The sequence below is a fragment of the Perognathus longimembris genome, unplaced genomic scaffold (genome assembly GCF_023159225.1).
Source record: "Perognathus longimembris pacificus isolate PPM17 unplaced genomic scaffold, ASM2315922v1 HiC_scaffold_1968, whole genome shotgun sequence".
NCBI lineage: Eukaryota > Metazoa > Chordata > Mammalia > Rodentia > Heteromyidae > Perognathus > Perognathus longimembris.
Genome location: NW_025957022.1, coordinates 14,797 through 37,896, shown reverse-complemented (window position 1 = coordinate 37,896; position 23,100 = coordinate 14,797). Strand labels below are relative to the sequence as shown.

Genomic DNA, 23,100 nt, shown 5'->3' with positions numbered 1-23,100 from the left:
ATAGTGTCCCTCCTCACCTTCATGATTAAGGGAGAGTTTGGAAAAGAAATAAAAATTCTGTCTTTTCACTTCTGGGCATCTACTCCTTTAGAAAGGAAATGCTCCCTAGTATGGTTCATGAACCAGAAGATTTTCACTGATTCAGTGAATTAGGAAAGTGGAAGTTGGCAAAATATGCTAACAAACTTGGATGTAATAGTGTCCACTGACATACAATGAAAGTTAAGATATCAATAAATAAGTTGTAAAATAGCTAGAGTACAAAAACTACCAGGCTCTGTCCCCAAAATTTGAATACATGCACAGCCAGGTCTCAGGGTACAGAATCTGTGAAGAAGCAGAGCTTAGACAACATCAGGGAACCAGTCAGAGGATGTCTTTGAACTAAAGTAACCTCGTGGCTGGGCTGTCTACATAGTAGGATGTTGGGGACAGGGAAAGTTCATGCTGGATAATAAAGTTAAGAGGAATGGAAACAAAGACTAGAGGCTCACAGCTGTAATGTTAGCTGCTCAGGAGGCTGAAAACCAACATGAGCAGGAACATTAATAAGATTTTTATCTCCAATTGACCACCAAACTGTCAGAAGTGGAGGTGCAGCTCAAATGGCAAAGTGCCAGGCCACAGTAAAAAAGCTAAGGGTTCTCTAGCCCTCAGTTCAAGACCCAGTGCTGGGCTGGGAATGCGGCTTAGCAGTAGAGTGCTTGCCTAGCATGCATGAAGCCCTGGGTTTGATTCTTCAGCACCACATAAACAGAAAAAGTCAGAAGTGGCTCTGTGGCTCAAGTGGTAGAGTGCTAGCCTTGAGTAAAAGAAGCAAGGGACAGTGCTCAGTTCAAGCCCGAGGACTGGCACACACACACACACACACACACACACACACTATATATATAAAAAGACCCAATGCTGCCAGAAAAACTCACAAAGTAGGAGCTGGTGGCTTACACTTGAAATCATAACTATAGGAGGGAGACATCTGAGGTTCCAGGTTTGAAGACAGCCCAGGAGAAAAGAGCGCATGCATGTACCTGTGTCCTTCTGTTCATGAAAATATGCTTCTCAAAAAAACATATTGTGGGGGTTGTCCTAGTGGTAAAGTGTTTGCCTCACATACATGAAGCTGTGAGTTTTATTCCTCAGCACCACATATATAGAAAAAGCCAGAAGTGGCTCTGTGGCTCAAGTGATAGAGTGCTAGCCTTGAGCAAAAGAAGGGACAGTGATCAGGCCCTAAGTCCAAGCCCTAGGACTGGCAAAAGCAAAACAAAAGCGGGGGAGGAGGGCAGGATGGGGCGCAGTGCCGCCTACCGAACACGCGTGCCTGCTGCTCTTCCGTCAGGTAAAACACCAAGGGAGTGTCGAAGTTCTCGGGCCAGGTCCACCAGGCCCCCTGTTGTGCCAAGTCCCAAGACCACCACCAAGAAGACGACCGAGACTCAGACATTCCGACATGCAATAGCAAGCAAGGCTTTATTCAAGCGGCGCCGTGGCGGGCCTTGTCCTACCCACCGACACAGCGGATGTTAGGAGGCAGCCTCGAGCTGCAATTATACAGAGCTTATAAAGGCCAAAGACCAAGGAACAGCAATCAGGTGTTTAAGCAAGCAAGGTTACAGGTACAAATCTGATTGGCTCAGGGCTCGAGGCATTCCAGGGGTGGCCAGAGTTAAGTATTCCCAGTTATTTGAGTTCTCAACCAGCTGGGCCCTAATAGGCTTGTGCTGGGTTTGCTTACAGGGCCTACTTATCTCAGGTTCACGTGGTAAAGTGGGGTTCGCATGGTAAAGTGGGGCCCACGTGGTAAAGTGGGGCCTGACTTCAAAGTCAGGCACTTCACCCATGCTGCGCTCCAGGGCGCCTCTCCCTCTCCCGGCTCTACTGGGCGCCCAGGAAGCCCAGAGCCATGGTAAAAGCCGAGGAAGGGCTGAGCCTTGCGGTCCCTTCATCTTCACTCACTGGGACAGGCCTCCCTTTCCCACCCTGTCCCACCCTAGAGAGGGTGACCCTGCCCTGAATCCCTGTGGGAAAAGCCACCCATACCTGCCAAAGCCAATCTCCAAGCCCTTCACAGAATCCTTCTGCGAGAAGCTGGGAACCCAGGCCATGGTTGCCTTTCTAGACCTGGAGTCCAAACTCACCTTGTCTCTAGTTTCAAGTACTTCCAGCACAGATCTACTGAGAATGTGCTGGAGCAAGAAGGTTCGGGAATTGTCTCCCAGGGCTTTGCTGTTGTGTGTGTGTGTGTGTGTGTGTGTGTGTGTGTGTGTGTGTGTGTGTGTGTTTGTTTTTGCCAGTCCTGAGGCTTGGGACTCAGGGCCTGAGCACTGTCCCTAGCTTCTTTATGCTCGAGGCTAGCACTCTGCCTCTTGAGCCACAGCAACACTTCCACCCTTTTCTGTTTGTGTGCTACTGAGGAATGGAACCCAGGGTTTCATGCATGCTAGGTGAACACTCTACCACTAAGCCCCATTCTCAGCCCCAATTATGGCAATTTCTATAGCCAGAGTTTACAGGATATCACCCACTCTAATAAAACTACAAATAAATACAATACAAAATAAAGCAAGAGTTAGAGAAACAGTCACAAGGATGTTTTACTGTTGTATACGTGGAGATAAGACTAGAGAGTATTTTAAAATATGAAATTTTCTTAGAGGATCTTGAAGTCTGACTTTGGCCCCACCAGGCCCCAGTGGGGCTCAAAAGTCTGACAGTAAGAGCAATTTTTAAGAACATGGTCCAATTAATTAGAACTTCTATTGCGCATGGGACAGACCAGTGGCTCGCACCTATAATCCCATCTCTGAATGCTGAGACCTGGAAGATAGCAGTTGGAAACAGCAAAAGGTCAGACTAGAAGCCTGGCTCAAGTGGTAGACTGTCAGCCAGAAGTGAGCAAGGCAAGCAAAACGTAAAGGCTCTGTATCAAGCCCTGTACTGGCACAAACATATAAAAAAATCAAAGTTACTTCTTTTCATGGTGGTGTATGTCCATAATTTCATCCATCCAGGAACTTGAGGCAGAAATGTGAAAGTTTGAGGCCTGGTTTCTAAGAGACACAAACTTTAAACAAGATTAAAAACGAAAAAGAGCTGGGGAAATGGCTCAAGGTCTAGGGCTAGACTAGCTCTGGCCTTGTTGGGTCCCCGGTGTATGAAGAAAACGAGTAAGACACCATGTGCTGTCATTCGCTTTATCTGAACCGCCGGGCGGTTCTTCTTGTTCCGGACCCAGAGAAATGTGGCCTGCTTCCGCATTCCCCAGGGCTGGGTGAAGGGCGGCGTCTCGGGCGCACTCTCCAATGCCCTTCCCCCTCAAGTACAAAGGTTGGACCCCAACATCTGTGCCTTTTACGTTTTTTAAAATTTTTCTTTGATCAGCAGGAGGTGCCCTACTCGAGAACGCACCGTGTCTTAGGTTGCCCCCCCCCCCATTGGGAGATGTACTCGTCTTGGGCCACGCCCTAGCTCTTCAGGCTGACCTCCCTGCCCGGCTGGCAGGCCCGATGAGAGGACTCGGGGAGAGTGGGATTGGCACTTGAAAGAAAGCCCTGATCATTTTCTCTCATGCCAGCGGACCTCAGCGAGCAGCAGGTCCTAGGAGTCGAGTGACGAGCCTCATGGGGTTCCTAGATGGCTAAAAGTCCAAAGGCCACTTGGTACCTAGACAGCTCTGGCCTATCACTTACAATGTAAGAGACCCATGTGTCTAGCACAGGGCAATGTAAACATAATGTAAATGGGAGCATAAAGCAGACATGAGTATAAGCAACCATAATACAAGGCAAATGCAAACATGAGTAACTAACACATGAGCAATTACAACAGGCACAAAGCAATGGAGGGTCTCTTATCTGGCTTAGTCCATAGAAAATAGAGGAATCCTGGTCCATTCTGGTGTCACTCAAGGTAGTACAGATGTCTCTCCCTTTCCTTGATGGTGAGGTAGAGGTAGGTTCAGGTCCTGGCGATTTGGCAGCCAGGGTGCTGGTAACTTAACAACTGAGGTGAGTCAACACTTTATAGTAAACATTGCAGCAAGGTGCCAATCCCTTGCTTATTGTAAACATTTATCATAAAACATTAAGGTGTCCAAGTCCTTTAGCTCCTATTTCCCTCCAATGGGGGCCCCTAAGATAAGCGGCAAAGGGGGGAGCGAAGGGAGGAACAACAGTGTGCAAAATTTCCCTTTGGTTCTTGTGCAAGGCTGTGGGCCACACTGCCACAGCAAACATTACTCCAAAGGGCGCCAGGCAAAGGTCCAGGGAAGAAACAGGGCCGACACTGGGTCCATCGCTGGTACAGGCAGGCTTTCCCATTTCTCCATAGAAAATTCCACCACGGTCTTTGCTTTCCTGAGAGGAATCAAGGGGAGACATCCCTCAAGGGCAGGTGCCCTTGGGTGGTCATTCAGATGAACAATATTTTAAGTCTCTAGCTGGTATCCAGATTGGATTCGGTTCCCCAGTTGGGAAAACACATGCGAATCCCCTTCCCGCACTGATAAGTGGGTCTGGGCCTCGCCATACCCCTGTAAGGGGGTCCTTCCAAAGGACTTCCACCTTTAAGTGGGGTGTTTGGCTTGACCAGTGTCTCTGGAAGGCTGACAGAGGTTGGTCCTTAGAGAAATTTAAAATATTTAATGTAAACATCGCTGTCCTCAGCTGGTCATGGGAGCTTCCCCCTCTTTTTGTTTTAATAATTGCTCCTTCAGGGTCTTATTATGCCTCTCAATTATGGCCTGACCATTTGGGTTATATGGTATTCCAGTGGTATGTTTAATATTCCACATTTGCAAAAAGGCCTGTAAAGGCTTACTGGTGAAGCAAGGTCCATTATCTGTTTTAACCTGTAGACGGAGCCCTAGGATAGAAAAATATTGTAAGAAGTGGTTTTCAGCATGCCATGCTCTTTCCCCTGCATGCAGAGAGGCTCAACACACGCCAGAGCATGTGTCAATAGACATAAATATATATTTTAGCCTTCCCAAAGGAGCGTAGTGGGTTACATCAGTCTGCCAGATAAAATTGGGTTTTAAGCCTCTTGGATTGACCCCAGGAGATTGCAGGGGAGGGACCTGCATGAAAGGCATACACGATTTGCAAATCCTTATAATCTTTTAAAAGTCTTTTATAGGAATTGAAGGAAATCTCTGATGTAACCCTCTCCAATTTAAGTGAGTACGCTCATGGAGTCCTTGGGCCATTTGAAGGTTTTGAGGTTGTACAATGGCCAGAGCTATAATAGTTCCATTAGTGGCCAGCTGGTCAGCCATACGATTACCTTGTGTCAGGTCCCCAGGCAATCCTTGGTGTCCACGAAGGTGCTGTAAAAATATAGGCTCACCCCGCTCTTTTAACAGAGACCTGACTTGGATCATCAGAGGGGTGATTGGGTTTTCATCTAATTTAATGTATGAAAATACCAGGTTGGGTAGCAAATTAACCACATACAGACTATCAGAAAACAAGTTCATTGGCTGTTTGACATGGGTCAGTGCCAGGGCAACTGTGTACAATTCCTTAAATTGCACAGACCCAGTGACTACTTCAAAGTAATGGGTGTTTTCTTTCCCACCGGCAGGGGGCAAGGCGGAGCGCACCACTACGGCAGAGCCGGCTCGTCCCCCATCTGTAAACACATTGGCAGCCTTGACAAAAGGCCTGGTAGAAAAAAGTACAGGAGGCGTCCATTGTAGCCTGGAAAATGAGGTCACCCACCTCGAGGTGCCATAGTGGCAATCTACCTTTCCCATAAAGCCCTCCAGGGCACTGGACACACGTGCATTATTCCTTCTGTCCCATTCAAAATCTGACAACCGGTAGGGAATAGTTAGCACATCGGGATCTCGCCCATAATGTCTCAGGGAAGTATCCCTGCCCTTAATTACCAAGTCAGCTAGCTGGTCTAGCTGGGAATAAACTCTGGGAGCTCCTCCCACTGAGGCGTGCACCCACTGAAGAGGCTCGCCTGACTGAGTAATAGCAGCTGAGGAAATCTCAGATCCGGGGAGGATCCAAAGCCAAAGTGGGCACTCAGGCTTGTAGCGTGCCAGCTGTGCCTTATTTAGGGCCAATTGGACTTTTTGGAAGGCTGTTTGAAATGATGGAGTTATTGTAATAACATCAGTGGGCGCTTTGCCCTTCAAAGAGTCATGGAGTGGAAGCAGCTCCTCTGTAGGCAGGTGAAGCCAGGGTCTTAGCCAGTTAATCTCGCCTAACAGTCTTTGCATCTCCACCAGAGTATAAAATTACTGGAAGGATAACTGGGGCTTAAGGGGGCACACAGAGTCTAGTTTAAGCTCTGCCCCCAAGATCTTAAAGGGGTATACTTTCTGAAACTTGTCACTGGCTATATGCAGCCCTCCTCTTTGTAGGAGTGTTTGTACCTTGCTATAGGCCAAGTCTAGCACTTGAACGAGGGACAGTTGTTCTGATACCATTTTTTTTTAACTTTTCTAATTTGTTTGAGGGAATAGGCCACTGTTCCACCCAAATCGGGGTGCCCGGGTGCCATCGAATGGCAGGGACAGTAGGAACAGTGGCCTTCAGGATTGGGGGTGAGGCCCTGTAGAAGAATTAGGAGCCTCCAGTCCCGAGGCCTCAGAGGGAGGCTCTTTTTAGTAGCCACTAGGGCCACCTGACAGGTCCTGGCCTGTGATGACCGCAGCCTTAATCTTTCCCAAGATATCTCGTCCCAACAGGTTATCTGGTGATTTTGTTATTATTAAGGGACACACTATTCCCTTGCCACCATTCATATCATTCCAAGGAAGCCAGTTCCTGGTTGTTTCACTCCCAGCTGTGCCTCCCACCCCCGAGATCTGGGGGCTGGGGATTAGGTCCCAACATGGAGGCACTAACTCCTTCTTTAATATGGTCCGATCTGCTCCTGTATCAATTAAGAATCGGAACTTCTTTCCAAATATCATGATTACTGTCTCTGGCCTCATCTCGGGGACAATGGGGACTGGCTGGAGGGCCTTAGGCTGTTTATTGCCTTGGTGGGTAGGGAATCTGAGTCAGGCTTAAAGCAGATGTTCTGCCCAGGGCGCGTTCGGCCTGCCTCTCTCACGAACTGCCCTCCTGAACTCATGGAAATCTGTAGTTTCCTGCAACTCCCATGAAGGGGTAAGGGCTCCGAATTTAAAAGCGGCCAGGCCGTTTGCATTTGGTGGTGGGGCGCCGCCACTTCCGAGGCTGGCGGCGGCTGTAAAACTGCAGCCCAGTGGGGCTGCCAAAATCTGCATATGTAGGGGTAGCGAGCCGCGGGAACTGCGTCTGGATTGGGGTCACAGGGACCAAGCGTGCATTCGTCCCTGGGCCTCTCGGAGCGGGGTGTCGGGGGCCCCCTCCGCATCAAAATTCCCTCTGGCTGCCCTCTCCTGAATCCAGGGATTCCCCCGTGTCCGAGGAGAAGCAAGCCTTGCGGGTCTTAATAGCTCGCAGTCGGAGTTCTTCTCGCCATTCTGACTCCTGCAATTCCTGCTCTAGTTGGTCCCAAGTTTCCCACGAGAGTGGGTTGGCTCCAGTTAGCCACGGGACCCTGAGATTTAGCTCCTGCCAAATAAGCATGGCACATGGTTCTGAGATATTCATGCCCACGTTTTGGAGGGTGAATTTCAGGATTTCAAGGGGTGAATTACTTCGCCTACTTTGAACTTGTCCCATCCTCGTTGATGACCTGGGTGGGAGGACCACGTGTCCCAGAGTTTCCACTCTAATTCCATGAGGGTCTATCGGGAGCCAGACTTCCTCACGTGGGTTTTGCGAAACCACGCTGGGCGCCAAAAATGTCGGGCTCGGGTCGCCTCCCCTGGCGCGGGGACTAAGACTCTGCTACGCTTCTCACCACTCCCTTTCTCACCCTCTCCCCTGGTCACCCGACCTGCAGGTAAGACCAGGGTGGAGTGGGGGAGCCAGCACAGACCTCACGTGCACACGGCCAAACGAGATCGCTTACCTCCTTACCAGTAAAGAAAGCCAGGCATAGGCGGGTCTCGGAGAAGCTTCAAGAGCTATCTGGTTTACTAAGGTGGGGGTAAAGACAAATGATAGGAAGGAACGAGAGGAGACTGGCCGGCCAGGACGCTGATAGGCTACGAGCTTACCATATGACCCCCTCATGAGCTAACGTCACACGAAAGCGCTGTGCCAGGGAGAGACTGGGGGCTCATGGGCTGGCGAGAAAGTTGGGGGTTGTTTGCAAAGCCGGTTCTTCTGGTTCCGGACCCAGAAAATTGTGGCCTGCTTCCGCATTCCCCCAGGGCTGGGGAAAGGGCGGCATCTCGGGTGCGCTCTCCAGTGCCCTTCACCTGAAGTCCATAAGGCTGAATGAACCCCAACATCTGCCCCTTTCAGTTTTATTTTTTATTTTTTCTTTGATCGGCTGAATGAACCCCAACAGTTTCCAAAGGATTCATCATAGAGATGAAATCCCAAAAGATGAACTTAGGGGAAATCAAAATCAGATGGTATAAGCCATTTTGAACATTTCGCACTGGTATGTATCTGCATGTGGACATACGTTTGTCTCTACATGTGTTTCCATTTCCCAATGTGTGTCTGCAAGGGGAGGGATTTTGTGTGTGTGTGGAGGCTGGTAAATCACTTCCTGCCAGGCACGAGTGGCTCACACCTGGAATCTTAGGTACTCAGTAGGCTGAGATATGAGGATCGCAGTTCAAAGTCAGCCCAGGCAGGAAAGTCGATGAGACTCTTCTCTCCAAATAACCACCAGAAAACCGGAAGTGGTGCTGCAGCTCAAGTGGTAGAGTGCGAGCCTTGAGCTGAAGAGCTCAGGGACAGCCCAGACCCAGGGATCAAGCCCCAGACCGGGGGAAAACACATCATGTTCTAGCATCATTTTACTTGTAATTTTTTGCATTAGTAACAAAACTAAGCCTTGGCATCTCATGCACACCCGACAACATACAAAGCCTAGATATTAAGTAGTCTGAATTCACCCTGAACTTCAGGAAACTGAGGAATCGGTGCACCCAGACCTTCTCGGGGATGCTGGGGTGCATTGGGAAAACTATGATCTGCAAATAGTGAAAGTCCTAGGAGGAGCAGTCAGAAGCCCAGGAGGACAATGTGGGGTCCACTGGAGGAGGAGGCTTAGGAAGTGGTCCCCAGGAAGGGACCTCAGCTTTGACAGAAGACCAAAGGGAACTTGAGATCCAGGTCTCCACACAGCCCCATTGCAGTCCCAGCCACAACTGGCGAACTCGCCCGAGATAGGCAGGGAAGCGCCGTGCGTTCTGCTGCTGGCCGGTGTTCCCTGGCTCTGACTCCAGGACACCCTGCAGGGAGCGCCTGGTGGACACCTGCAGACACTGGACCAACCCCCACCCACCACCCACGCCCAAGCTGCACCCAGAAGAACCTTCTGGCACTTCCTCTGGAGAGGCAGGCAAGTGGCACCAGGCAGCCAGACCAGGACAGCAGGGAAGGGACACTGCGGTGACTCCTGCAAGCCAACCCCAGGTGCCAACTGCAGCACTGAAGATGAAAGAGCCAGACCAATCAGGTCGGCTCCTGGAGGATTACTTGTGCTCTGCCACCGGGACAGGCTCTACTGCAACTGAATCAGGAGACGACCAGGCAAGATTCAGATTTGCAGACAGGGAGCTGTCCTTGTCCTCTGCAACCAACACAGGCTCTCCTGGACCTGAATCAGAAGATGAAGACCCAGGACTCAGCAATGCTGACTGCGAGTTGTCTTCGTCTGCTGCAACTGGAACAGGATCTCCCGTACCTGACTCAGAAGATGAAGAACCAAGACTAAGCTTTTCTGACTTGGAGTTGTCCTTGTCCTCTGCAACCGGGACAGGTTCTCCATCACCTCAGTCTGAAGATGAAGAAGCTCAACTCGGCTTTGCCGACTGCGAGCTGTCCAGCGTATCCACCCTGGACTCCTTCCCATCAGAGGAGGAAGGGGAGGAACGAGCACAAGACAAAGTGCTTTACAGGTAAGGCCACAGTCGTACACTGCCAATGATCACTCCTGACCAAGTGTGAGGAACTCCGTGCTGTTGGAAATGAGCTGTTTTCCTCTGAGAGGTCAGTCACCACAGAGGGAGACCCGAGACTCAGCATTCCTTCAGGAACGTCGGCTTTACTTCTGTGGAAGCAGGTGCAGTTGACAAGAGTCAGTTCAGCGAGGACGAGGGGCGGGCAGCGTCCCAGGTTGATCCCTCCCACGGCGCTGCCCTTGATCTTGATCACAAGTTAGGTTTAAAGACGTTTGCGATTAGGTGGTTTGAAATATTCAAGAGTTTACCCCCCAAATCACCCCCACACCTTCAGGTCTAAAGTCAGAGAACTATTTCCTCCTTTAAAAGAACATAAGGCCCAACTGAAGTCACTTTGTGTCAACAGGATTTCCTGAGGATGACTGAAAGCACACAGACATATTTCAGGTTGGATAACAACATGGCGGCAGCTGCCCTACAATGGTGTTGCTTATGCCAAGCAAATATTGCATAGCAAACACCTTTCTCCTCCCATGCGCACCACTCTTTATTTAGGAAAAGGTGAAAGACACAGATTTTGAGCAGGAATTCCAGGGTGCCTCAGAGCTCAGTAGTAGTGAAGTATTAACCCCCCCCCCCCACCACACACACACCTCATTTCCCCCAGGTCAAGCAGAACGTCAGGTGTGCAGGCCTGTGCTCATCTGCAGGCAGGCATGGCGGAAAGTTCCCTCACCCCAGGCAGAGCACCCCATGCTGGGCCTGGCCAAGGGTGCCCGCCCTTGACCCCCAAGAGACCATAGCCTACTTTTTATTTTCTGTTTCTTCATGAAGACTCCCATGAGCCTGACCCCAACTTCACCCGCCCTGCGCAATCTCCAACCCCAGGGGAAGCTTGCTGCCCCTCGCTGCCCCTCAGTAAACAGTCCTTGCCTGTTGAGACTGAGTCCGGCCTGTTCTCCCCCCCACCCCACCATTTTCCTAACAAGCAGCAGCAAAAAGGCGCAGGGAGAGGAAGACGATGAGCCCCAGAAGCTCCTCAGCCAGGGAGAAACAGAGGAACCGCAGGAAATGTCCAAACGGGCTGCCAGGCTGGTGGGGGACACAGAATGGGGGTCTCCGTGTGAGCAGGAGAGGGGACATGGAAACTCCCTCATCGCCTGCTCTTTAGCTTGGCTTTGGGTCTAATCCTGCTTTAAACACACACACACACCTGTTGATGGGGGAGAGGGAAGAAAAGCCTGCACTGCTGGCTCATGCTTGTAATCCGAGCCACGGGGGAGGCTGAGATCTGAGGATCAGGAGCCCTGAGCAGCCCAGGCGGGGAAGCCTTCAAGATCCTCATCTCAACCCTATGAAAAAGAAACCAGAAGTGGCACTGTGGATAAAGGGTTAAGACTTCTAAGCTTGGGAAGATAAGCTCAGGGGTGTTGCTGAGGCCTTGAGTTCAAATCTCAGGGCGGGCATAAGATTAAAAAACAGAGACAAGGACCAGCTGGAGTCAGTGTCTCCTAGCTGTTATGCTAACTGCTCATGAGATTGAGATAGGATGAAGTTTGGAAGCCACCATGAGTCCTGCAAAGGCTCACCCTGAGTCCAGAGACAGTCTCTCTTCAGGTTTCTGATTTCCAACAGGGTCCTGTCTGCCTGCTGAGGACCTGACCCTTGTTACACCCGGCCAGAACACACACAGGGCCAAGCCCCAGACCCTGTCCAGCTTCTCGACCCCCCAGGCTCTCTTTTCTACCCATTAGAAGCCCTCCTCTGGACGGGGCAGCTCACCTCAATCACATACTTATGACTAGGAGGTAGTTCAATCTGGGTTTTCTTATGAGCAAGAGGGTTTTTTTCACCTAGCGGGCCTGCATGGACATACTGAGGCAACTGCTTGGGAGTGCAGGAAAGGACCACAGTGGCCTGAGGTCATGGCTCCTTGGACTCAGTGTCTTCAACGTCACGGCATTTCAACCACCTTCTAAAGTTCCTCCCAGGGAGGGGGCCAACTGGACAGCAAAGCACTTTATAGAGATGGCTGGGTCTGGTCATTGGTAGAGCGTCTGCCTAGCAAGGGTGAGGCCCTGGGTTTCCTCCTCAGCACCACAAGCAGCAACACACTGGGAGGAGGTTTGGGGGAACTTCTGGTGCCCCTGATTTCCTCCTTTCCCCCAGCACAGGACACAGGTGCATCTCACTCCAGGTCCAGCTGCAGTCCCCTAGGCCTTGCCTGGCCACCCTGTGTGGCATGGCCGCCCCCACCCCCTCCCCCAGCGCTGAGCTCAGCATGGCTCTCACTCTCCTCACCAGCCTCCCTCCTTCCCCTCACGCCACCATTCGCTTTGCCTCTTAATACTTTGTCTTCTAGCCAGCTCTATGTATTCCCTGAGGGACACCCCCTCCTTCTTGTCTCCCATCCCCAGGACTTTGACTCGAGATCAGCACCCATCCAGAGTCCCACATGTATCCGAAGCATTAGAATTCCAGAAGCTGAGAAATGAGTCCCGTGAGCAAGCGAGTCCACGGAGGGAGGTGCGGGTTGGAGCTTCTCCACGTGTGGGATTGTCTCTGGAGGAGGAGGTCCCCACAGGGCTGCGGCCGGGCGAGCGCCAGGCGACAGCACACGGCATGGCAGAGCCAGAGGGCAATCCTGGAGGAAAGCTCCCTGGGTGGCGAAGGCAGCGTCCGTGTCTGAACGGCTGGACTCAGGACCAGAGGCTCCGCTGGCCAGAAGCTGGACTCCAGTCCGGGCCATGGCCATGGTGTGCTCAGGAGCTCTTCCTGCAGCAGGAATATGATGGCTTCGAGGGAGACGTGGGCAGCGGGGCGAGCGGCAGTCAGTCCCGCACAAGGTCGCTTCCCATTGCCTGAAGGAGCGCGAAGGAGTGGGGGCAGCGCGGGCCGAGGGCGCCCAGGGCCTCCCCGCCCGTCTGCCACGCGTTCTGACACCTGGCCAGTGACATCTGTGACGGCCACCGAGGGCAGGGCCTGGCCGGAGCGCATCCCACGTCACCCTGGCTCTGACAGTTCCGGCAGCTGGACCCCTGGGGACCCGATCTCCGGAAACCCAGCCCTCACCATCTCACGGCTCGTGACCCCGATTCCTCCACGCAGGAAGTCCTGGAGCTACACGGCCAGAGATTCAGAGGTGTGCTGGGCACACACTGCTAGCAGAATGGCAGGAAGCACAGTGGGGGCTGCAGCAGCCCGTGAGGACCCGAGTCCCGGCACGGCTGTCTCTCAGTCCCTAGAGGGGATTTGTCCTTGCAGGTCCCCCAGGCAGAGCCAGTGTGCCTGCTCTGCGCCCCTCCACCTTGCTGGGGTGGGACGAGAAGGGGGCCCTGAGCCGTCCACTGGGCCACATCCGTCCATGTGCTGCCCACGCGCCTCAGCCCAGCCCGGACACCTGGCCGTTCCCTGCGCCGTCAGCCTGGCGGGACAGACAGAGGACAGCAAGGGCCATGCAGCATCCCCGGCCTCGGCCGTCGACAGGACAATGGACGCAAACCGCGCAGACGCTGAGCAGGGGAAGATCCGTGTGTGGGGACACTGCGACAGCCCTCCACCCTGGCGCCAACGCAGAGTCCTCAAGATATTTCCAATGAAGAACTGAGTGGTCTGCGCTCACCGAGGGCAGGCAACACAGAGCAGGTGCACAGTGTTCCACCGCCCGACAACCCCAGTCCCCGATGGCTGAGGATCTGCAGCTCATGTGCACACAGCAAACGAGAGCCACGCACCTTCCAAACATGGCAGCTGGAGAGCCGCGCCCTGGTGCAGCTGCTGAGAATCTCCAACGGACGATGGAGGTGACAGAGCCTCCTCCAGCCGTGATAGCAAAGGAAGAACAAGCAAATGACACCCATGTCAGGGATGCGGAGCTGGCCAGGCCGTGTCTCCCGAGACAGAGCCCCTTCCACGTGTGGGGGAGTGGAGTCCCGCAGCATCTGAGGACTCGCTCCCTCACCAACGTCCTGACCCAACCCACGGCAGGATCAGAGAAGGTGCTGGAACTGGGCTCACAAGCCAGGCGGATTCCCAACAAGATTCAAGGCTCAGCTGCCCCTGCTGCTGGGGACACCAGTGGGCGTCCTGAGACGGGAGGACAGCACACCTGAGAGCTGCAGTTCAGGCCCTGGCTGGAGGAGGAACTGACCTTGCTCTTCCGCTGGGGCTGCAGTTGAACTGCAGACAGAGAGAATGCTGAGGTCAGGGAGCGGGGGATGGGCCAACTGTGGGCACTCCTCAGAGCAGAGCCACTCGGGACGTCCACTGCTGTGTCGCTCTCATGGCCCACTGGCACACGCCGTCTCACGAGGACTCCCAAGAAATGTTCACAAGTCGTCCTTCCTTCCTTCCTTCCTTCCTTCCTTCCTTCCTTCCTTCCTTCCTTCCTTCCTTCCTTCCTTCCTTCCTTCCTTCGTTCCTTCCTTCCTCCCTTCCTTCTTCCCTCCCTTCCTCCCTCCCTTCCTTCCTCCCTCTCTTTCTCTCTCTCCATAGACTATTTGCCAATGCTGTTTAACAATTAGTGTTGAATAGCTCACCTGATTTTTAGTGCAGACACAGAAGGCTGGGGGTTTGGCAAACATGTTATTTGCACAATGTGTAAAATTAGGTCATACATGTCCATTTTCATAAACACTCATGGATTCCCCTCTTTCATTAAAGCACTGGGTGAATAGGATAGGCTTTGCTTTTGGGTAGGACTGCAGTTTGTACTCAGGGCCTCGTACTTGATAAACAAGCATTGTAGGACACACATTCATCTTACTTCCATATCTGTGCCTTTACTTCTCTTCCTACCCTTCCACTTGGGCCTTCTGCCCACATAGCTCCTAAATATCATCTACAATGTTATTGCCTATCTACAACACCAATGGCCTGTAGTTATATTTCCTTAAGGGCAATTCATAACATACTGCTTGAGTACGCTGTGAAGGAATGCAGTAATGACTAGCACGGATGCGGGCAGGCACGCTTGTTATTTCCATAAAGGGCGCTGCTTCCAGATGACCGTGAATGAGCAGGAGTGCTCCCAGCTGACCCCAATGTGTCTCTTCCAGACACTCCCTCCTTCCTTGCTGAAGTGACCAGAGAGACTCGCCTGCCCTGCCTGTGTTTCCCTCATCTGAAGCCTGGTAGGACCTCAGGTGACCTGGGCGAGGCTTGAGATCACTGCAGCACAGCCCAGCTCTCCTACAGCTCCCTCCTCTGGCAGGTGTCTGGCAGCAGCCTGATGCCCCGCGGCTCCCACAGGGGATCCTAGCTGCTCAGGAGGCAGAGAGCTGAGCATCACAATAGGAAGCCAGCAGGGGCAGAAAAGACCTGGAGGCTTGTCTCTGCAGTGAGCCAGCCAAAGCTCAGCTGTGTTCAAATGGAAGTTGTGGCTCAGGTAGTAGCGTCCCAGGCTTGAAGAGGACAAGCTGAGGGGAGCACCCAGACCCTGAGTTCAAACTCGGTACTAGAATAGACCGTTGAGTCGGGTGGCTCTATCGTTGTCGTCCCTGGGGGACTTTGCAAGCCCAGGGTGACCACACACAAAAGGAGGATGGTAAACAGGTTTTCCACCCTGTCACCTTCTGGAGAGTCCTGGTAGCTTGGAACGCTTTCCAGTAAAGACTGACTCAGTGGGCCTTGACGTCCTGGCACAGGCAAGATGGTCTGGACAGCCCGTAACTGTTGCGGTCAGCAAGTAAAGGGGCTCCACCCGCCTCAGGAGAGGCTCCCGGGACCCTCAGTGCTGGAGGAAGCCTTGGGGACCGCCTGCTGTTTGTGAGAACTGTTCACATTCCTGCTTTGTTGCATTCCTAGAGGTACTACAAAACATCCAGCACCCCATTCTCCCCACCGCTGCCTGCTCCAGAAGGAATGAGTCTCTGGAAATTTCCACTTGAACCCACCTAGCTCTCATTGGGGTGGAGATGTCCCCCAGAGCCCTCAGCACCCCTCCTCCTGCACCTCGTTCAGGGATGGCTGGCTCCTGGCCTCCAAATCAGCATCTGGAAGTTGCTGGGCCTCAGCCTCCTTGAACAAGGCCGCCCCTGCACCTGTAAGGACAGCTGTGGGAGGAGGCTGCTCCTGTGTCCTGAACCCCTCCATCCCAGTACAGTGACCCCAGCGGGAAGCCTCCCCAGAACACAGGGGCCAGGAGACTTTGTAGATCCCTTGAGTTCCTGAAAGCCTTTTCCAGCCTGGCTGGGAGGGCCAGACAACTGCCCTGAATGCCAGGAAGCCCCAGATCTCCCCTAGGGACTCGAGTTTGCCTGGGTCACCCTCCCGGAGGGCAGCTTACTTTGCAGGGAGAGCTGGCAGAAGTGGCTGGCCAATCTCATGGTCATCTCAGCTATGTCTTGCTGATGATAAAGCCGCGCAAACACCAGGATCTCCGCATCTCCTCCAGGGGCCTAATGATTCACACGCACATACACTCACCATGGGGCACGAGATCTCCATCCTTGCCTGTATGGGGAGAAAGGCAGTGGAGATGGTGGTGGGAAAATGGAGGCCGGGCCACCAGGGGACACATCTTGGGGCCCTAGCAGCAGGACAGGCTGGCTCTGCTATTGCCCAGAGCCAATGGGGTATGGGTAGGAGGACCTCGCAAGCCCCTCCCATTCCCATGCTCCCCAAACATCCTTTCTAGCAGCCCTGCCTCCAAGCGAACTGTTCTGGTATTCTTTAGGAACTGGGACTGGACCATGTGGGCACCTGGAGAGGCTTCTGAGCACCTGGAATGGAGTCCCTTCTCCATGCTGCAGAAGCTCAAGCCTCAGAAACTTCTCTGGAGTGGCCACGCTGGAGTCTCAGCACCGACACCGGGGAAGCACAGAGGTGGGACCTGAGCTGAGCTGCTGCGATGTAACTGTACCCAACTTCATGTCCTTCCCCATTCCCATTCCAAATGTCTTTTTCCCAAAGGCTCGAGGTGCATGGAGACAGGAAAGGTAGGGTTGTTCCCAGGACAGATTTCCAGAGAGAAGGAGTGAATGTACCCCTATGCTTACAGCTAAGGCCCTGTGAAGATGAGTCAATGACATTGCTTTCCCCATGTGTGCCTGCAGTGAAACTAGGAGAGGATGCTGAGGTCCAGGATGTGGGCGTGGCCAGCTGTGGGCTCTCATCAGAACAGAGCCAAGCAGGAAGATCACTGCGGTGTCCCCTACATGGCCCGCCCCTAGACTCATCCCTCACACAGGACTTGTTCAAGTGGCCACAGAAAGAGGAAGAGGAAGTCCACCACTGCCTGCCTTCCTTCCATCCTTCCCAGAGGGTGTGTGAGCCTGGCTGAAGGTAAGCAGCTCGGCTTCTACCTGGAAGACTGCACAGCACTGTTCTTCACAGTGGAGATGGGTCCCAGTGCCTTCTTGTTTCTCACAAAACAGGTCATAACAGATAAGAACATCTTCTGTGTGTTTCTTATGTCAACTTTATTGAGCTGCTGTCTTCAAATGAAGAGGTTTCCGAGCTAACTCTTTATTTGCTAGGATTACATGTGTAACCCATAAAATCTGATTTCTTTTTTGATAGAGAGAGAGAGCAAGGGAGAGAAAGGAGAGAGAGAGAGAGAGAGAGAGAGAGAGAGAGAGAGAGACAGAGAGAGGAAGAATATCCTGCCTGTCCATAGCCAAGGCTGGTCTCACACTCTTCATCTTTCTTCTTTCCTTTCTTTAGGCTCTAAGTGCAGGGATTCCCTCATGTCCCTTCCCCGGCATTTAGGAATTCTCAAAGACCAAAAATCTCTGGGAGGATTTCCTCCATTATTAGAATCTTCCCTGCTGACTAAGTTCCTCTCCAGGAAGAGCTTCTCTGTAATCTGTGACGTTTAGGGAGAAGTGGGAGAAAGTGTTTAGAAGAGAGGATCCCGCTGACACAAGTTTAATACTTGAAGGGAAAACCAGGGCCCGTGGTACTCACCTCTTCACCTCCAAGCCTGGCTAACTCGGAAGGGGAAGGGTGAGAATCAAGGTTCCCAGCCCGGCTGGGCAGAGACCCCTGTGAGACTCCTATCTCCAAGGAACCTGCACAAAACTGCAACTGCGACTGTGGCTCAAGGGAGAGTTCAGGGCCCCGAGTTGAAGAACCCGGTAACATCCACACACAAAACCCATCAACGATCCTTTACAGAAAGAGTGAAAGACTCTCGACTTTATTTCCCAACACTAGAGGAAGCCCGGGGACTTCCTAAATATTCTGACCTTTTAGCCTTGAGGTGCTGATGAGAGGGGGCAGCCAGGGTAGAGCGGGTGGCCTAAGGCTTTTCCCTCATGTTCATTCCTGCAGTCACATGCAAACACACACTCCTGGACACGTGTGTCCCAGGGCACCCAGGCGCGGACAGTGGGTTCCCCCATCTCAAACTTGGTGATCCAAGCTACAGCTGTGCCACTTCCCCCAGATTCATCAGTGGACTGGTGACCAGCCAGTTCCCTGACAGCCTAAAGCTTTTTGATTTGGGGTGGGGTGGGGTGTGGGGTGGGGTGAAGGCAGTACTTGTGCTTGAACTCATAGCCTGGGCCTTGGCTCGGCTATTTTCCCTTGAAGACTGGCACTCTACCTCCTGAGCCATACTTCCCTTTCAAGCTTTGTGCTGGCTCATTAGAGATAAGAGTCTCCCAAATATTCCTGCATGGGCTGCCTTCATACACCAACCTAAGAAGCTAGGATTAGAGGCCTCATCCACCACGCATACTTCTTAGTTATTTTTATTCCAGTTGGTAGGTAGAGAGTCACTGTGTCTAGTTGAACAGGAGGCTTGGAGATGGCCGGTAAAGTGACATTTTTGCCAGGATTTCCCCGTTTGGGGAGCACACTGATTCCGGAGACAAGAGCACAACATGATTCACGACTGCAAACGGAAACATGTATAAACAATCTGGAAATGTGAAAATCTGAGGTCTCTTGAAAGAGACTGTGTTTGTTAGACGTTGGGAGGGATTGTGGGGGAAATGAGTGCACTGGAGAAGCTTGTGAGAAACAAAGAGGGGGAGAGGGAGTGAACTCGAGGCAATGCAGATTGCACCACGGGTGTTTCTGGATCTCCTTCACCAGCAGAATACACACTTTAGAAGACGCCTCTCACCTATGTGCCTAGACTTCCCGGGGGAGACAACACAGCCAAAACTGTCACCCTCCACCACTGTCTGTGCCATGTCTTCACTGAGCTGTCCAGAGCAGGCTGGTCCTTCAGGGACAAAGAACTACACTGAAGCCCACGGAAGCCCAAGGCAAGCAAGCACTTGGCTGGAGGAAGCCTGAGGAAAGTGAATCACTTGTCCTGGTAGCCTTTCACCACCAAGGAGTCCAGCTGCACACGGGCGCAGGCGGCCAAGTCTTCTTTGGTTAGTGGCTGGCTCCGGACACTTTGCAGCATCTGGTAGCCTGGGCAGGGAGAAGAATGGTCAGAGTCCAGGAGCCCAGACAGGAAGCCTGTGGGGATGGAAGGAATGAAGGGAGGGGTAGGAGATATTCCATCCCATCCTATGGGTCCCCATTCGGATGCCCCCTCCCCACTTTCTCTCTCAATGACTTGATTCCAAATATGGTTAACCCTGGGCCTCTGCCCTCCAGGGGGCTTGGGAACATGTGATTCTCAGGTTCCTGAGCAGTCCAAGTCTTTAAGATGCCATGCATGAGCAGCAAGGCTTTGACTGCAAACTAGGTCATCGACGCTTACCTCGAGCTCGATAGTGAAAGTCCTTGTGCTCCAAAAGCCATATCATGCCCATCAGCCATTGCCTGGCCCTTGGGGGCCCCACCACGGTGACTCGAGTGTGGCCTGTGACGGTGAACCAGGGCTCCAGCTGAATGAGGGTGTGGCTGTGCTCCTCCATGCAGCAAAGATATCTATCCTCCTGCCCTAGGAACAGAAGAGGACAGGAAGAACAGGAAAACCCCAACAGAACTGGGGGTCAGGTGCCCCGATGGTGGGGGCCTAGTATGGATCAAAGAGGGAGCACAGGGAGAGATGGATAGGGTGAAGACAACAGATGGCACTGGGGTCACCTACCGAAAATCTCCTCCTCCTGCTCCTCTTCCAGGTAGAAAACCAACGGAGCACTGAAATTTTCAGGCTCGGTCCACCATGCTCCCATGCTGAGAGAGCACGTGTCCATGTTGTCCTCTACCCCGGCTTTACTCAGCACGGAGCAAGTCCAAGTAGCTGGGTGTAGAGATGAAGAAGATCCCGAGCTCTGTGTTTTGTATTCTCCCTCAGATAATCCACTCGTCTCCACCCTAGACCCACCCTAGAGAGGCTGAACTAGCCCTCAAGTCCTTCAGAGATAATTCACACAGTCACTGATAATTCAATCTTAGATTCCTCTGCTCTGGATTCAAACCTTTCTGATAAACTAGATAACACAACCCAGGGTTCTGAGGCCTAGAAATGCAAACTTGTCATCACTGTGATTTCACAAAAGATGTACTGAGCATGACCTTGGGTCTTGTGCTGGAAGAGAACTGATTCCAGAATGGCCCTAGGAGTTGATTTTTCTTTCCTAGCTACTCTGGATAGGGAGCAAGGAGAGTGGAGAATGGAGGGAGCTGGGGCACAATTATCCTGAAACTATCTCAAAGTAAGAGTTAATAAAAGCAAAGCGTTTCGGGTGTGGTACAGTACTAGTGCTGCGAAGTTTCAGTATTGACAGCAGATAGGATAGGATAGGATAGGATAGGATAGGATAGGATAGGAGAGGATAGGATAGGATAGGATAGGGGAAGAAGGGGAGAAGAGAAGACAGAACAGGACAAGACAATGGGACTGGAAAAGATGGGGGAACAAGGAAGAGGATAGCAAGGACAGGAGAGAAAGGAAAGGGAATATTGCTTCACTGATGGCATTTGCTTCTTTACTTGAAGGTTTGTGCTTGCGGTCTCCTTCCATGGATTATTTGTTTCTCTACCTAACTGGAGAAATCTCAGTTCATGGTTTACAAGCAGAGTCCTTTCAATTTAGACCCAAATAGCTTCTCTTCTGCAGTAGACAGTGGTCTCCTGAAAGCGTAATTCCTCAGGTCCTACCCATGTGGAGGGTAATACAGATATTTTCAGGCTATTGAAAGCTGAATTATGAAGAATATCCTGGATTTATTTTTTGAATCTATGTTTTCTCTTTCTTTCTAGTTCTTCTAATTATTCACTGAAGACAGTGAGGAATTTGATGGGTTTTCTAAGGACATTCTCCCCTTAATCTTCAACCAGTAGAGGGAGCCCAGGAACTTATGAAATGGTCTGAACTTTTAGCCAGGAGGTGCTGGTGAGATGAGGCAGCCAGAGCAGAGCAGATGGCATAAGGCTGTTACCTTGTGTTCATTCACTGCAGTCACAGGCAAACACACCACTGCAATGACACCGATTTCCTAAGCACCCAGGCTGGAACAGGGAGTTGCCCAACTCTAACTCGGGCATGCAAGCCACAGCTCTGCCGGTGTGCCCAGATTCCTGGGTGAGCTGATGATCTCCTAGTTCTCTGGAGCCTTTTGAAGTGACCATTTGTCACGTATTGGGGCTGGAACTCAGGGCTGTGCATTCAGCTTTTGTGCTCAAGGCCGGCCCTCTACCACTTGAGGGACACTTCCACTGTGGCTGGTTCACTGGAGAGAAGAGTCTCAGACGTTCCAGCCTGAGCTGGCTTCATGTGGAGATGTAAGCTAGGATTCCAGGTGTCAGCCCCCAGCAACCGGGTTGTCTATTATATTTATACAAGTTGGTACAAACAGTCACTGTATCCCATTGACTGGGAGACTTGAACATAGCAGTTAAAGGTATGCAAAGTTATGCAAGATAATGAGAGCACATCATACTAGGAACAATCACTTTATAAAGGAGACTTAAACACTCTCAGTACTTACTTGAGCAAATATAATAAGAAGTATATATAATGGGAAATAGAGTACATGAACAAACAAGAATGTAAATGAAAGCAATGTTGAATTTTTGTTTTTCTGCAAACAGAGCCAATGCATTCTTCTCAAGTTTTTAAGGAAGACTAAAACCCTGATCACATATAAGCTTTCAAGTGATTCTCAGTGAATTTCACATGAGGGCAATTCTGTCTTCCATCTCTGACTAGAGAGAGCAAATAGGAAGTTAACAATACAAAATAAGAACAAAAAATGGCAAATGGTTCAGAAATATCAAGTCATCTGAATCTACTCAAAGATGTAATTCACACTAGATTTGGAAATCATCATATAAGAATTCATATATAGGGACATAAACATGAACACAGTGACTAAAGTGTGGTATACACAGAGGAGGTTTCTAATGGATTAACTTCTTAGAAGAAGTAACCTATAGTATAGCAAAGTGAATACAAGGATGCAGATACACGTGCTGTTAGGAAGGAGAGAGGAAGAGATTAATGGGGAGAAAATACACTGCAGTCACTCAATAGAGTGAGTGCTGTCAATGGAGATATATATACATATATATATGTACATACATAGTTATATAGATATGCATTTATGTATGTGAAAATGGAGACAGATCTGGAACAAGAACGCTGTGGAGTTTCAGAGGCCCATTTCTCTTTTCTTGTGTCAGTCAAACCCCCATTATGATGAGATGCCTTCCAGTGACTGACACATGAAAGGAGACATTACTGCAGATGATCACCTGTGAGCACTCTATATCTCTATATCTCTCTATATATTCATTTTACAGATGTGTGTGTACATATATACAATATACAGAAGCGCAGGGGGACTGTGTGGGGTCCACTGGAGGAAGAGTAAGCTTAGGAAGAGGACCCCAGGAAGTGACCTCATCCTTGACAGAAGACCAAAGAGAACTTGGAACCCAGGTCTCCAGGCAGCCACATTCCAGACACAAATCGCAAAGGTGCCTGGAGGTAGCCAGAAAAGAGCCATGTTTTCCTGTTGTTGGCGAGTTTCCACTGGCTCTGAGTCCAGGAGACCCTGCAGGGAGCGCCTGGTGGACACCTGCAGACACTGGACCAACCCACGCCCCAGACCCCACGCCCAAGCTGGACCCAGAAGAACCTTCTGGCACTTCCTCTGGAGAGGCCGGCAGGTGGCATCTGGCAGCCCAGAGCAGGATGGCAGGGATGGGGACACTGCGGTGACTCCTGCAAGCCAACCCCAGTTGCCAAGTGCGGGGTGCGCTCGGTG

The 23,100-nt window shown here is 51.5% G+C and overlaps 1 protein-coding gene across 1 annotated transcript; it reads right to left on the bottom strand.

Moving 5' to 3' along the window:
- Positions 1-19,235: 19,235 nt before the first annotated feature.
- Positions 19,236-20,082, bottom strand: LOC125344646 (putative KHDC1-like protein). Its single transcript, XM_048337075.1, has 3 exons — positions 19,977-20,082; positions 19,644-19,826; positions 19,236-19,348 (listed from the first exon to the last, which is right to left on the bottom strand). Exons 1-3 carry the CDS (start codon positions 20,080-20,082, stop codon positions 19,236-19,238), a joined length of 402 nt encoding a protein of 133 aa, XP_048193032.1.
- Between the last annotated feature and the right edge of the window lie 3,018 nt (positions 20,083-23,100).